The sequence below is a fragment of the Rhinopithecus roxellana genome, chromosome 14 (assembly GCF_007565055.1).
Source record: "Rhinopithecus roxellana isolate Shanxi Qingling chromosome 14, ASM756505v1, whole genome shotgun sequence".
NCBI classification, from domain to species: domain Eukaryota; kingdom Metazoa; phylum Chordata; class Mammalia; order Primates; family Cercopithecidae; genus Rhinopithecus; species Rhinopithecus roxellana.
Window position 1 is genome coordinate 30,305,009 of NC_044562.1, and position 11,638 is coordinate 30,316,646.

Below are 11,638 nucleotides of genomic sequence, written 5' to 3' on the forward strand. Positions count from 1 at the left end.
GGCCTGGGGTTACTTGGGAGTTAGGGCCAGTTACCTATGCTGAGACTCAGTCTCCTTAAATAAAAACAGGGCAAACACCATCTGCCCTGGAGCAGGAGTGAAGGGACCCGCCAGCTGACCACAGGCCCTCCCGCCGTCTCACCCACACTCTGCTGAGCTTCAGCGCCAGTGATAGCCATCTCAAGGGCTAGACAGACATAGACGAAACAGCCATTTGCAAACTTCCACCCGATTCAGGATGGAAATTTGAAATTCCTCTTTCAGGGTAGGCTGCTTCTTCGCTTTGAGAAAAATATAGTAGAGGCCCTTTGGTGATTGATGCTGAAGCAAGAGCCCGTCCTAGAATGGAAGAGAGGCCTGGGGAGCCACCCGGCCCTCCCTGACAACAGAAAGGTGCTTGTCCCAGCACGGTGGCTGGAGATGAAAGGGAAGGGGTACCTGGCTTTTTCTTCCGTGGGCCCTGGGCCCTGGGTGGGCTGGACTCGTGCCACTCCACGTGCCACTGGCTCACACCTTGGGCTGAGCCAATGAAACCTGCCCAGGGGCTTAGTCTGTGGGCCTCGCGAGGGTACAGTTTAAAGGTTTTACTGTGTGTTCTCAGCTTTCTGTGCTTTTAGTCTTTCTTTCTTTCTTTTTTTGAGACAGTCTCACTCTGTTGCCCAGGCTGGAGTGCAATGGCTTGATCTTGGCTCACTGCAGCCTCTCCCTCCCAGGTTCAAGCGATTCTCCTGCCTCAGCGGCCGAGTAGCTGGGATTATAGGCATATAGGCATGCACCACCACATCCGGCTTTTTGTTTTTGTTTTTGTTTTTTTTTTAAGTAGAGACGGGGTTTTGCCATGTTGGCCAGGCTGGTCTCAAATTTCTGGCCTCAAGTGATCCGCCCGCCTCAGCCTCCCAAAGTCCTAAGATTATAGGCATGAGCCATCATACCCGGCCTCAGTTAAGTCTTAACTGAGTATGGTCCTAGCTGTGCTGTGGAGTACTAGGGGGTGAGGCCCCTCGTAAGGGGAGTATCAGCTGCTAGAGAAAGCTGGTTGTGGGCCCCCAAGAGGTGAAAGCAAAGAATGGAGCATTGCCTGGTGTTCCATAACATACTTGGGGAGGGCAGCCTGGTCAAAGAGGGCACTTCTGCCTTCAACTGGCAAGGCCTGCACCCCTAGCTCTAGGGGCATAAAGGGAGGTGTGAGGCCTGAAGTATCACCCACTGTCCCTTAGAGGCCCTCCTGGGCCACCCCGGAAAGTAGGAACACAAGAACACAACATGCCACCGAGCTCTCAAAACTCAGTTTTATTGACTTCCAGCATTTCCCCCTGGATCTGAGCTCAGCCCAGGTGGTTTTGGTTCGTCTCTGAGGCTCAGTGTTAACAGCGGCTGGCTCCACCACTCCCCTCCCTGGCCACCGGGATCCCCAGGCAGGGAGGAGGAGAGGCGGCTCATCTGTGATGTTGAAAAGAATGGGCAGCAGGGTCAGAGGCCAAAGAAAGCCATACAAGCAGCGGCATGCCTGGAGCTGCCATCACATGCCAAGCCCCGCCACACACACGCCCCTGCGGGTGGCCTTGCCCTCAAAGCTCTCTGCCAGCCCACACTCCTCAGCTTTCTGGGGCCACACTCTGCTCAGGCGGACATGCTACTCGCCCTGGCTTGTTCCTGGGACCCCAGGCTGCCCACGGGAAAGGAACCTCTCCCAGGTGCTGCACGGTTCTGCCCTGCCCACTCTAACCCTAGGGCTAGCAAGACGTGTCAGGGGAACCAATGCTCAGATCATTCCTCCTTCATCTACAACCCTGCCAGCCCTCCAGGGATAAATCAAAAGACAAAATCTCCCCATCTCACAGCGAGTGACAAGCCGACCTGGGCTACTATGTCCCAAGATGCACAGCTCAGTAACCACACACCACCTCCCCCAAGCGGGATCTATCAGAAATGAGGCCGGGCGCACCGCACTCTGGGATTTGTAGTTCCCAGGAGCCAGCACGGAAACACCCAAGGAAGAGAGTGCACAGGCTAAGACTACTGCCGCCTCCCACCCAGCCCCCACCCCACCCAGTCCCCGGCTCTACACTCAGCATGGGTGAGGGGGAGAAATGGAGGGTCCCCTCCCAGCGCATGGGGGAGGGCGCTGTCCTGTTGGAACTGTGCAGCGATTCTGGATCCCGGCATCCAGCTCAGAACACATCTGGGGAGAGAGCGGGGGCGGGGTGACAGGAGAGAGCATCAGCGGCAAGCTGTGGAGGACGGGGCTCAGCATGCAGACCTGGGCTGGCCGCATGGCCTCTCCCTGAGCCCTGATGTACGGTAGGGAAGCAGTACGGGTGCAGTCCCCACTTAGGCCTCCCTCCTGGTTCCCCCTGGTCCTATCCCACCTCTTCAGGGTGAGCAAGCCTCACCTCTGCCTAGTCCTGAGGGTGAGGGCAGGCTGAGGCAACGGGAGGAAGGGAGGAGGAGTGGGCTCCAGTTCTGAATCTGGACAGCTGAGAGGCTCCCGCCCCACCCGGCTAGCCTCCCCAGAAGACCTCACAGCCCTACCGGCCCCAGCATCTTCCTCGCCACATTGAGGCCTTCTCGGGGAAGGAAGGAAGAAGGGAGTCCTAGCCAGACGGCAGTGAAAGCAAGCGATGCGGCCCGCAGGGAGTTGCAGAGAGAATGGGAGGGAGGAGAAGCAACACCAGAAGAGAAGCAACAGAGACGGTCAGAGCACAACATGGCACAGAAACCAGGGTTGGGGGTCTGCAGCTGGACCAGGAGAGCAGGAGGCTCCACTCCGCCTGCGCTGCTCCCCAGTGGAGCTGCCGGCTCCGGCTCAGACAACCCTAGGCCAAGTCCTCCTTCCTTGACACCATCAGCAACACAGGTGGCAGAGGACCTGGGCACAAAAGGCCCAGCCCAAACCACTAATGCCCCTTGGAGCTCCCCATCCAATAAATGCAACCTGGCTCCTAGGGCCCTTCCACTGTCCTGACACCCCCCACCCTGGGTTTCACCAGGGACCTATCAGTCCTGGGCTGAGCACAGCAAATCCCAAGTCCACACTGGGGTGCGGGGGGCCTGGGAGGGAAACTTGTGGAGGGAGCATGGAGTTGCAAAGCAGTTCCTACAACTCAGGATACTCCCCTCTGCTCTTCCCACAATGAGCCAGACCCCCAGTCAAGACCTGGATCAGGTCAGGTTGGGCCTGGTGGTCAGAGGATGAGGCAGCGAGAGGCCTTCTCCTCTGGGGATGGGCTGCGTTTGGTTGCTTCACCCCTCGCACCCTCCTGGGTACCCCCCAAGCCTGGATCTTGGTGCTGGGCCTTGGGCCGCCCCTGCCGTCGGTGCTGTGCCTCCCGCCCACCTGCGGGTTTCTTCCCAGCTGCCTCCATCTCTGACAGGCTGTAGGCCATGGCCAGCTGCAGGTCCTCATCCTCAGAGAGGTCGCTGTCCAAGGGACATGAGGCAGGGGTCTGCTGGACCTGAGTGCCCCCAGACCTGGAAGTGACTGACGGCTGCTGCTCACGACGGCTAAGCTCCAAGCCCAGTGCCAGGTCATCTGGGACACCTGCAAGAGTCACAGCCACCATGAGGCCCCAACCTGAGCCAGGGGTATTACTGCCAGGCTGCCTCACACAGTAATGACCCTGACCACTTAAAAGTCTCTCATTTGGAATTGGCACACATGCATTTCGGCACCTAGGGTTGTGATTTTGAGCACAGGGAAGTATTCAGCTCTACCAGGTAGGAGCTCCTACCCTTGGGCAAGTCACTCAATATTCCTACCCCTCCCTTTTCTCATCTAGAAAGTGGGAATGATGGCCGGGCACAGTGGCTTGTGCCTGTAATCCCCACACTTTGGGAGGCTGAGGTAGAAGGATCGCTTGAGCCCAAAAGTTCGAGACTAGCCTGGGCAACATAGTGAGACCCCATCTCTACAAAATATTTAAAAATTAGCTGGGCATGGGAGTACACGCCTGTAGTCCCAGCTACACAGGGGGCTGAAGTGGGAGGACTGCTTGAGCCGAGGAGGTCGAGGCTGTAGTGAGCCATAATCGTGCTAGGCTGGGCACCAAAGCAAGACCCTGTCTCAAAAAAAAAGAAAAAAAGAAAAAGAAAATGCAAATGATCGTGCCTTCATACTCAAATTGTTCCACTGATTAAATATGTCAGCCCATGTAAAGGGCTTGGTGCACAGTGCTCGGAGTCAGCAGGCATGAAAGGTGAGCTATGGTGACGGTCCTGCACAGCATGGTGTTGCAGAGACAGTTCTGCTCCGGGAATCATGCGTCCTGAGTTTGACTCCTGGGTCTTCCCCTTACTTGGAAGAAAAGAGTCTTGAGCCTGGGCTACTTGGAAGTTAGGGTCATTTAACTATGCTGCAGCTCAGGCTCCCCAAATTAAAACTGAGTGGATACCATCTGCCCTGTGTACTCCCCCAGATGCTTGAAGAATACAGAGGATATCGTATATCTGGAAGTGCTTTAGAAATAGTAAAGTACTTTGCAAATGTAAGGCACCCCACTCACAGTGATGGCGATGGCTTCGTGAGACTCCGCCCCCTTCCCAGCATTGCCATCTCTGATCCTACCAGTCTGGCCTGTTGCCACTCCCTCCCAACCCCCAAGCGAGTTCAGAGAGCAGCAGTTTGGGGAGGAGGCTGCTGAGGTGGGGGCTGGGGCTTCCTGCCAGGGGCTGGGTGGTGGAGCCACTCCTCACCATTGATTGTGACTGACTTCAGCTGCCCATCCTCCTCCACTTCCACCCGCTCCTGCCCGTTCTCCATGATTCTGTGGGAGATAGCACAGTTCAGGCAATGAGCAGTGATGGACTCCTGCAGGTGCTGGTCACGGTTCTGGCCACCGCAGTAGAGAGTGCAGACTGGGCCCTGCCCTCAAAGAGCCAACTTTCTATTCGAATACAGCTACCCAGCAGACCTCTTACACCTCTATGGCCCCAGAAGGAGCCCTTACCTGCGTGTGGTGATCCGGCGTCCTTGGACAAAGGTGGTGGACGTAGAAACAGAGCGAAAAGCACCAGCCCCGGGACTGAAGGAGAAAGATGAGGAGGAGAAATCTGGCATCGGGACAAGGAAGGAGGAGGAGAGGTGGTTAGAAGAAGACTGTGCTGCCTATCGTGGTCACCGAGGCACCAGGCCTCCTCGCAGGGCTGCTGGAGGCAGGGCTCCCAACACAGGAGACAGGCTTGGAAAAGCAACAAGCTCAGTCCAAGGGTTCCAGGAATCGGAGCTTGCAAAAGTGGGAAGGGGCAGAACTTACCAGAGTGCCCAGGGAAGGAGGAAGAGAAGGTAAAGAAAGGGCCTGAGTGTCGAGAACCCCGGTTCTGAAGCTCTGAGAAAGGGCCCAGGTCATCTGCAACAAGTAAACAGATTAGCAATCATCTGGTAATGACATTTCCCCCCAGAAGTGTGTGAGCCCTGCTGTTAAGTCTCGAAGTATAAATGCTAAGCAACTGGGTAGGGTTTTTCTTTTCCGCTTTTTAGTTGGGCTTATTTATAATTAAATTCTTTTTTAATATTGAATTCAAAGATGCTCACTGGTTAATTCTGTCCACAATAAAGAATAAAGGAAGGAAGGAGGGGGCAGAGGGATGGAGGACAGATGGCTCTTTCAGTACAGGCAAATCATCATGACGCGATGACAGGCAGACACAGCTAGGAGTCCAGCTCTGCCATGTGCTATGTGACTCTGAGCTATTGGCTATGCCTTAGTTTTCTCATCTGCAAATGGAGATAAAATTGCCCACCTCTCAGGGTTCACTAGAGAATTAGGGAATGTAAAATATTTGGCACATATCAATCATTAAAAAATACCAGTATCTGTTTTATAGGTAATAATAATAATATTGTAACAAGATGCTTTGAGTCTTGCTTTCACAGCTGTTACTGTAGAGGTGTAACGGCGTATTATTGTTGTCATTTAATAAAGTGAGTCTGTGAAGTGTCACTGTTGGATCACGGGGATTCTGGCACATGTAAGGTTCTGTCCCAGCTCTCACTGGACCCAGCTCCACAAAATCCATGGCATTCCCACCACCTCTCAGCCTTCTACCTCAGGGCCTCCCGGCTGATGGAAGGACAGGCCTGGAAGGGGAAGTTGAGCCATTCAGAGGCTTCCGGCATCCACTCACCAAAGAGCTCTGCAAAAGGGTCTCCACTCCCAAAGAATTCCCGGAAAACCTCCTCGGGGCTTCGAAAGGTAAACGTGAAGCCAGGCCCACCACTGCCAGCTTCTGCCCGAGATGGGCCAGTTCCTGGAAAGGCAGGATGAGGAGAGCGCTTAGGGCATGCATCCTGCCCTGAGCTGGGGACCTCACCTAAGGCATGGCCAGGAGTCTGAGAAAGCCTCCACTGCAAGAATCTGCCCTGCCCCTCTCCTCCCTGCCCCACCTCCATTCCTGGACCTCATCACTCCACCTACCTGTCCCCGTCAGCCCTTCCCGGCCATAGCGGTCGTAAATCTCCCGCTTGTGCTCTGCAAAAAGAGACCAGATCATTTCACCCTCCCTCTGGGATGGCCTCCCCTTCCAGGCTAGGACGCTCAAAGGATTGTCCAGAGACTGACACTCTGACACTTGGCGAGGGAAGGCAGGCACAGCAGGGGACCCATGGCACCCCTGACATAGGTTTAGGCAGCAACTCAGCCTTTCACACAGCCGACCTCTTCTCATCTGGAAAATGGCTGTCATCACAGCACTTAACGCACAGGGTTGTAGCACAGATCAAATGAGACCATCCACGTAAACTGCCTACCAGTGCCTGACACGTAGGAAGTGTTCAATAAATGTTAGCTAATGATTACTACATTATTATTCACCGGGGCTTAGCCTAAATGTCACCTCCTCAGAGAGGCCTTCTACAACCACCAGAACAAAAGCAGGTGCACGTTATTCCCTACACTCCACCTGCCCCATTTCTTCCCTCTAGAATACTCTTCACAAGCTGTAACTGTCTGTGTGTGTGCTTGGTGAGTGTTGGTCTTCCCTACCCCTCTGGGCAAGGACAGTGCCTGCTTGTCCTCCAGTTTCCCCAGAACCCAGAGAGTGCCGGACACTGTCAGCATTCAGTGAATTACGTTTTGAATGAATCAATAAAAAAGCCGACCTGGATTCATATTCCAGCACTGCATGGCCTTGAGCAAGTTACTTCACCTCTCTCAGCCTCAGTTTCCTTGCCTGTAATATGGGGGTGATAGAACCTGCCTCATAGGACGGCTGTGAGAACTCATGGAGATGACACCCACCAAAGCCTGGCATGCAGGAGGCTCAGCTCACATGAGTTACCTGCCCTGCTTCCTTCTCCTTGCAGGTCTCATGCCAGTCACTCCTACCAGACTCTGGGGAGCAGATACTGAGCTGTCCCTGTGGGAGGGGGAGCTTAAATGTCAGGCTGGAAAAAGGCACAGAGGAAACTAGGGTGGCAGAGACATTGCTTTAAGAAAATGTGAGCTGGGGCATGAAGTAGGGAGTGATGTGCTGGGTCCTGCCTGATTCGGGCCCTTACTGTCAGACAGCACTTCATATGCCTCCGCCACCTCCTTAAATTTCTTCTCAGCAAATTCTTTATTATCTGGGTTTTTGTCTGGGTGCCACTGGAGAGCCTTGCGCCGATACCTGCAGAAAGTGGGTGCAGAGGAGAGGGTTGGGGGACAAATGCAGGCACTTCCCACCCAGGAACCGAACGACCCGTTTTCCCATTAGCCCATCACTGTCCTTTCACCGCCGTGTCCCAGTCGACCCCAGCTGCTAGGGCTGCCTCTGCTGTGATGTTTTCATCAAGTTCCACCCTCTCTCATCTGCCACCAGTGCTGGGACCACATGTACAAGCGGATACAATGCCAAGGTGAGAAGGCCTATCCCTAGCCCCGCCCTAGGGCTCGCTGGACTGGGGCTGCAAAGGTTGGGGCACATGTGGCCTCGAAGAGTACAGGGACACCGGCCCGTCCTCCTCACAGAGCCTCGGCATCTTTGCACTGCAGCCTGAGAATGCCCAAATCTCGAGGGAAGAGGGAAACGGGGAAGGGGAAGGGGAGGGGAGGGGAGAGGAGGAGAAGGAGGGGAAGATCCACTGGAGAACAACTCATAACACAGTGCAGCTCCCAGCGGAACTAACTACTTCACTCTCTGGACGTTCTCCTTGTAGTCTACCAGGGGTCTCTTTCCTCCCTGCAGGTGTCACTCGGAGGAAGCCCCCCACCCCAGTGCTTTCTAAGGACCTGGTTCCCTCAGACACCTACAGGTGTCACTCTGAAGTGCCCCATGGTGGTGGCGGGTGGAGGGTGAGAGGTTTTCTGTTGCACACGGAGGCACTTACGCCTTCTTGATGTCATCAGCAGACGCACTTCGCGGCACGTCTAGGATCTCGTAGTAGGATGCCATGGCAACTGGTCAATCGTCAAGCGGGCCTCCTTGGGGCTGCAGGAGAGAAGGAGTCAGGGGGAAAAAACCAAGAGCCCCTCCCTGTGGCTGCAGCAGTCTCCCCCCGGGTGGCGGGAGGCGCTCCCAGTTGGAAGCGGAGCCCACCAGGCTCTGCTTGCGGCCGGTGACTAGGCTCCCTCCCGCAGCCTTATCTGCCCCCGAAGGCCGGGGCCAAGAGCTATCTTGACGCCCAGGCCCAGGAGCCCTATCGGAGCCCCCCAACTCCAGCAGTCCGACCCAGGGCGCCCAGCCTGACCCGGGCCCCCGGCTGCACCTCCTCCGCCGGGAGTCCCGGCCTCTTGCGGCGCCCCGCCCCTGCCCCCCGCCGGGAACCGTCTGGCACCCGCAGCCCGGCTCGCGGCTGCTGCGTAGGACGCGCCCGGCCCAGCTGTGCGCGCAGGCATGCGTCAGCTGCGCGGAAACTACTAGAGACCGGGAGAAGGCCCGCTCCGCCAGTCCCCTGGCGGGGGTGGGGGCCTGCAGGGGCTGCCGGGAGAAGAGGGCGGAGCCAGCTATTTTGGGCACGCACCAGGACGACGTCAGCCCCAGCTGGGACCTGGGAGACTGCTGCCCCGCCTCCATCCAGGCGAGACTTGCTCGCATGGAGGCTGGGGCAGCCCACAAACAAGCCGCCCGGCCCTCAGGTCCCTCTGTCACTTTCTTATAAACATGAGCGATGATCTATGCTTACTCACCCACCTCGAGGACTCATACCCCTCCCTCCCTCCCCCGACCACAGTTCTAACTCCTCCCCATTCTTCAGCTCCCAGCTCCAGCCCCAGGTCCCCCAGCAGGCTGCCCTGGCTTTCCTGAGTAGGTCAGAACTGCATTTTACAGCATCTCGTGGCATTTCCTTCATCAGGCTTGTTAGAGCCACAAATTAGCATTTATTGGTTTGATTATTTTTTATTACCATTCACCTCACCCACTAGAATGTCGATTTCACAGGGCAGGAATTGTGTTTTTCCTCACTGGTCTATTAGAGCAGCTGTCGGGGTTCAAAACTACCAGTGGGATGAATAAATAATGAATATCTGCAAACCTCTTGTTGACAGTTTGGACACATTTGGGGGAGGTGAGGTAAAGGGGACAGTAGAATGGAATTCCCCAGGTTCAAGTCTTCCCAAACTGATCCTGACTAGGCCTATTCCACTGCAAAATGCTCCCTTGTTTCAGGCCTCATGGGAGGGTTAGGAAACCTTCCAGAATTGTCTCCTGCTTGATCCCATCCAGGCCAATCCACAGGCGTTAGCTGAGAATTTTTCTGCGTTCAAGATGCAGCCAGGCCATATAAAGAATGTGGCCCAAGTCCTGCCTTTGCAGAGCTTGAACTTGATAAGATACCAGCCCATCAGTGTGGCCCACTGGGAAACCCAAGGCTTTGGGAACAGTACAACCTGGCATTACTGTGAGACTTGGGAAAATCTCTGAGCACTCTTTTTTTCTTACTAAATATAGGTAGTGCCTAGGGTTGTTTGAAAGTCAAATGAGACATGGTACGTATTAGGTGTTACTGTGGTCCTCGCTGGCATCGTGATTGGCTCAAACAATAATGGTTATGTGAGTCCAGAAAACTGCTTTAGGCTGGGGGACCCAGAAACACTTGGCCAACGAGAAGGGCTTGAGCCGTACGTAAGAGAAGAAGGTGGTGTGAGTGTCCTGTTTTCCTGGCCGCCCACCATCAGAACCTCCTGCCTACATTTGGGGAATTCCCATCGCAAGGGCCCTGATGGGAAGCAGGCCACCATTTGCCACAAAGCCCCAATGCTTGCTCTCCCTGACTCGGCTGTAGGGTGGCAGGCAGAAGACATGAGCTCCGCCAATCGGATGCTCCAACTGGGACTTTGAATCTGGAGCAAGTCACGGAGAAGCAGGGCTGGTTGAGGAATTCATTTCTGCGGCGGCGGTGGAGGCGATGGGGCCAACAGCGGCCTCTAGTGTCTGGAGGAGGAAATGTCAGTGCTAGTGCCGCAGGTGAGGGAGGAGAGTAGGGGGATCACTGCGGAGGGTGGAGGGGACAGGAGTCTTCTACACAGGATATCCTGTGCCCAACCTTGAGTGTGGTGCTGGCTGCCCAGCTTCCCTGGGTGCCTGTCTGATTGCTGACCCTTGTTTGCTGGCCCTTGCATTGATTCCGGTGCTATCCGATATCTCTATAATTGTTGGGGGCAGGGGACTTGAAACAATTTGCCAGTTAGCTTCTGCTGTTTACAAGAGTCCTGACCGACACAAAGACTAAGAGTTAGACTTGGTATAAGAGGAAGGAGTGGTTGGGTTAAGTCACTCCAAATTTTCCAGATCTCTGCCTTTTTCTTCTTACTCTGCCGTCCCAACAGACACTTGTCTAGCACCTACCGTGTATGTCTTGTTATATTAAAGAATAAGAATATAGCCGGGCGCGGTGGCTCACGCCTGTAATCCCAGCACTTTGCGAGGCCGAGGTGCGCAGATCACCTGAGGTCGGGAATTCAAGACCAGCCTGACCAACATGGAGAAACCCTGTCTCTACTAAAAATACAAAATTAACCAGGGTGGTGGCGCATGCCTGTAATCCCAGCTACTCGGGAGGCTGAGGCAGGAGAATCGCTTGAACCCGGGAGGCGGAGGTTGCGGTGAGTCAAGATCGTGCCATTGCACTCCAGCCTGGGCAGCAAGAGAGAAACTCCGTCTCAAAAAAAAAAAAAAAAAGAATAAGAATATAAAGAAGCTTAAATTCCAGTCTCTGTGCTCAAGGGGACAGGATATAGACAAATGACAACCGAGGGAAATTATATGGAACACATCTAGCAGACAAAGGTTTAATGTCCTTTGTCCACAAAGAAATCCCAACTAATAAAAGACAATGCCATTTTTAAATGGACAAAGGGACAGGCAGATCACAGAAGAGGAAATACTGGCTTTTAAACATATGAAAAGATGCTCAATCTCGTTCACAAAAAAAACGTAAACCAAAGCTACAACAGGCCAGGCATGGTGGCTCATGCCTGTAATCCCAGCATTTTGGGAGGCCAAGGCGGGTGGATTACCTGAGGTCAGGAGTTTGAGACCAGCCTGGCCAATATGGTGAAAACCTGTCTCTACTAAAAATACAAAAAATAGCCAGGCGTGGTGGTGCATGCCTGTAATCCCAGCTACTCGTGAGGCTGAGACAGGAAAATCACTTGAATCCGGGAGGTGGAGGTTGCAGTGAGCCAAGATGCCATTGCAGTCCAGCCTGGACGACAAGAGT

At 54.6% G+C, this 11,638-nt stretch overlaps 1 protein-coding gene across 2 annotated transcripts; it reads right to left on the bottom strand.

Moving 5' to 3' along the window:
* Window positions 1-1,272: 1,272 nt before the first annotated feature.
* DNAJB2 (DnaJ heat shock protein family (Hsp40) member B2) lies at window positions 1,273-8,892 on the bottom strand. 2 transcript variants are annotated; one of them, XM_010360303.1, is made up of 10 exons: window positions 8,684-8,892; window positions 8,306-8,406; window positions 7,496-7,605; window positions 6,414-6,467; window positions 6,124-6,246; window positions 5,253-5,345; window positions 4,947-5,049; window positions 4,693-4,763; window positions 3,338-3,541; window positions 1,273-2,182 (listed from the first exon to the last, which is right to left on the bottom strand). In XM_010360303.1, the coding sequence occupies exons 2-10, from the start codon at window positions 8,368-8,370 to the stop codon at window positions 2,172-2,174; spliced, it is 834 nt and encodes a 277-aa protein (XP_010358605.1). In that variant the 5' UTR covers window positions 8,371-8,406; window positions 8,684-8,892; the 3' UTR covers window positions 1,273-2,171. The 2 variants fall into 2 exon arrangements, with proteins under 2 accessions (XP_010358605.1, XP_010358604.1); XM_010360302.2 differs by lacking the exon at window positions 1,273-2,182 and having other exon boundaries at window positions 2,189-3,541.
* Window positions 8,893-11,638: the final 2,746 nt, after the last annotated feature.

Coding starts and splice junctions, on each gene's coding strand:
- DNAJB2 (XM_010360302.2), bottom strand. CDS start 8,370: ATGGCATCCTACTACGAGATCCTAGACGTGCCGCGAAGTGCGTCTGCT. Junction 4,764..4,946: donor CGCCGGATCACCACACGCAG/GTAAGGGCTCCT, acceptor TATCTCCCACAG/AATCATGGAGAACGGGCAGG. Junction 3,542..4,692: donor GAAGTCAGTCACAATCAATG/GTGAGGAGTGGC, acceptor TGACTCTTGCAG/GTGTCCCAGATGACCTGGCA.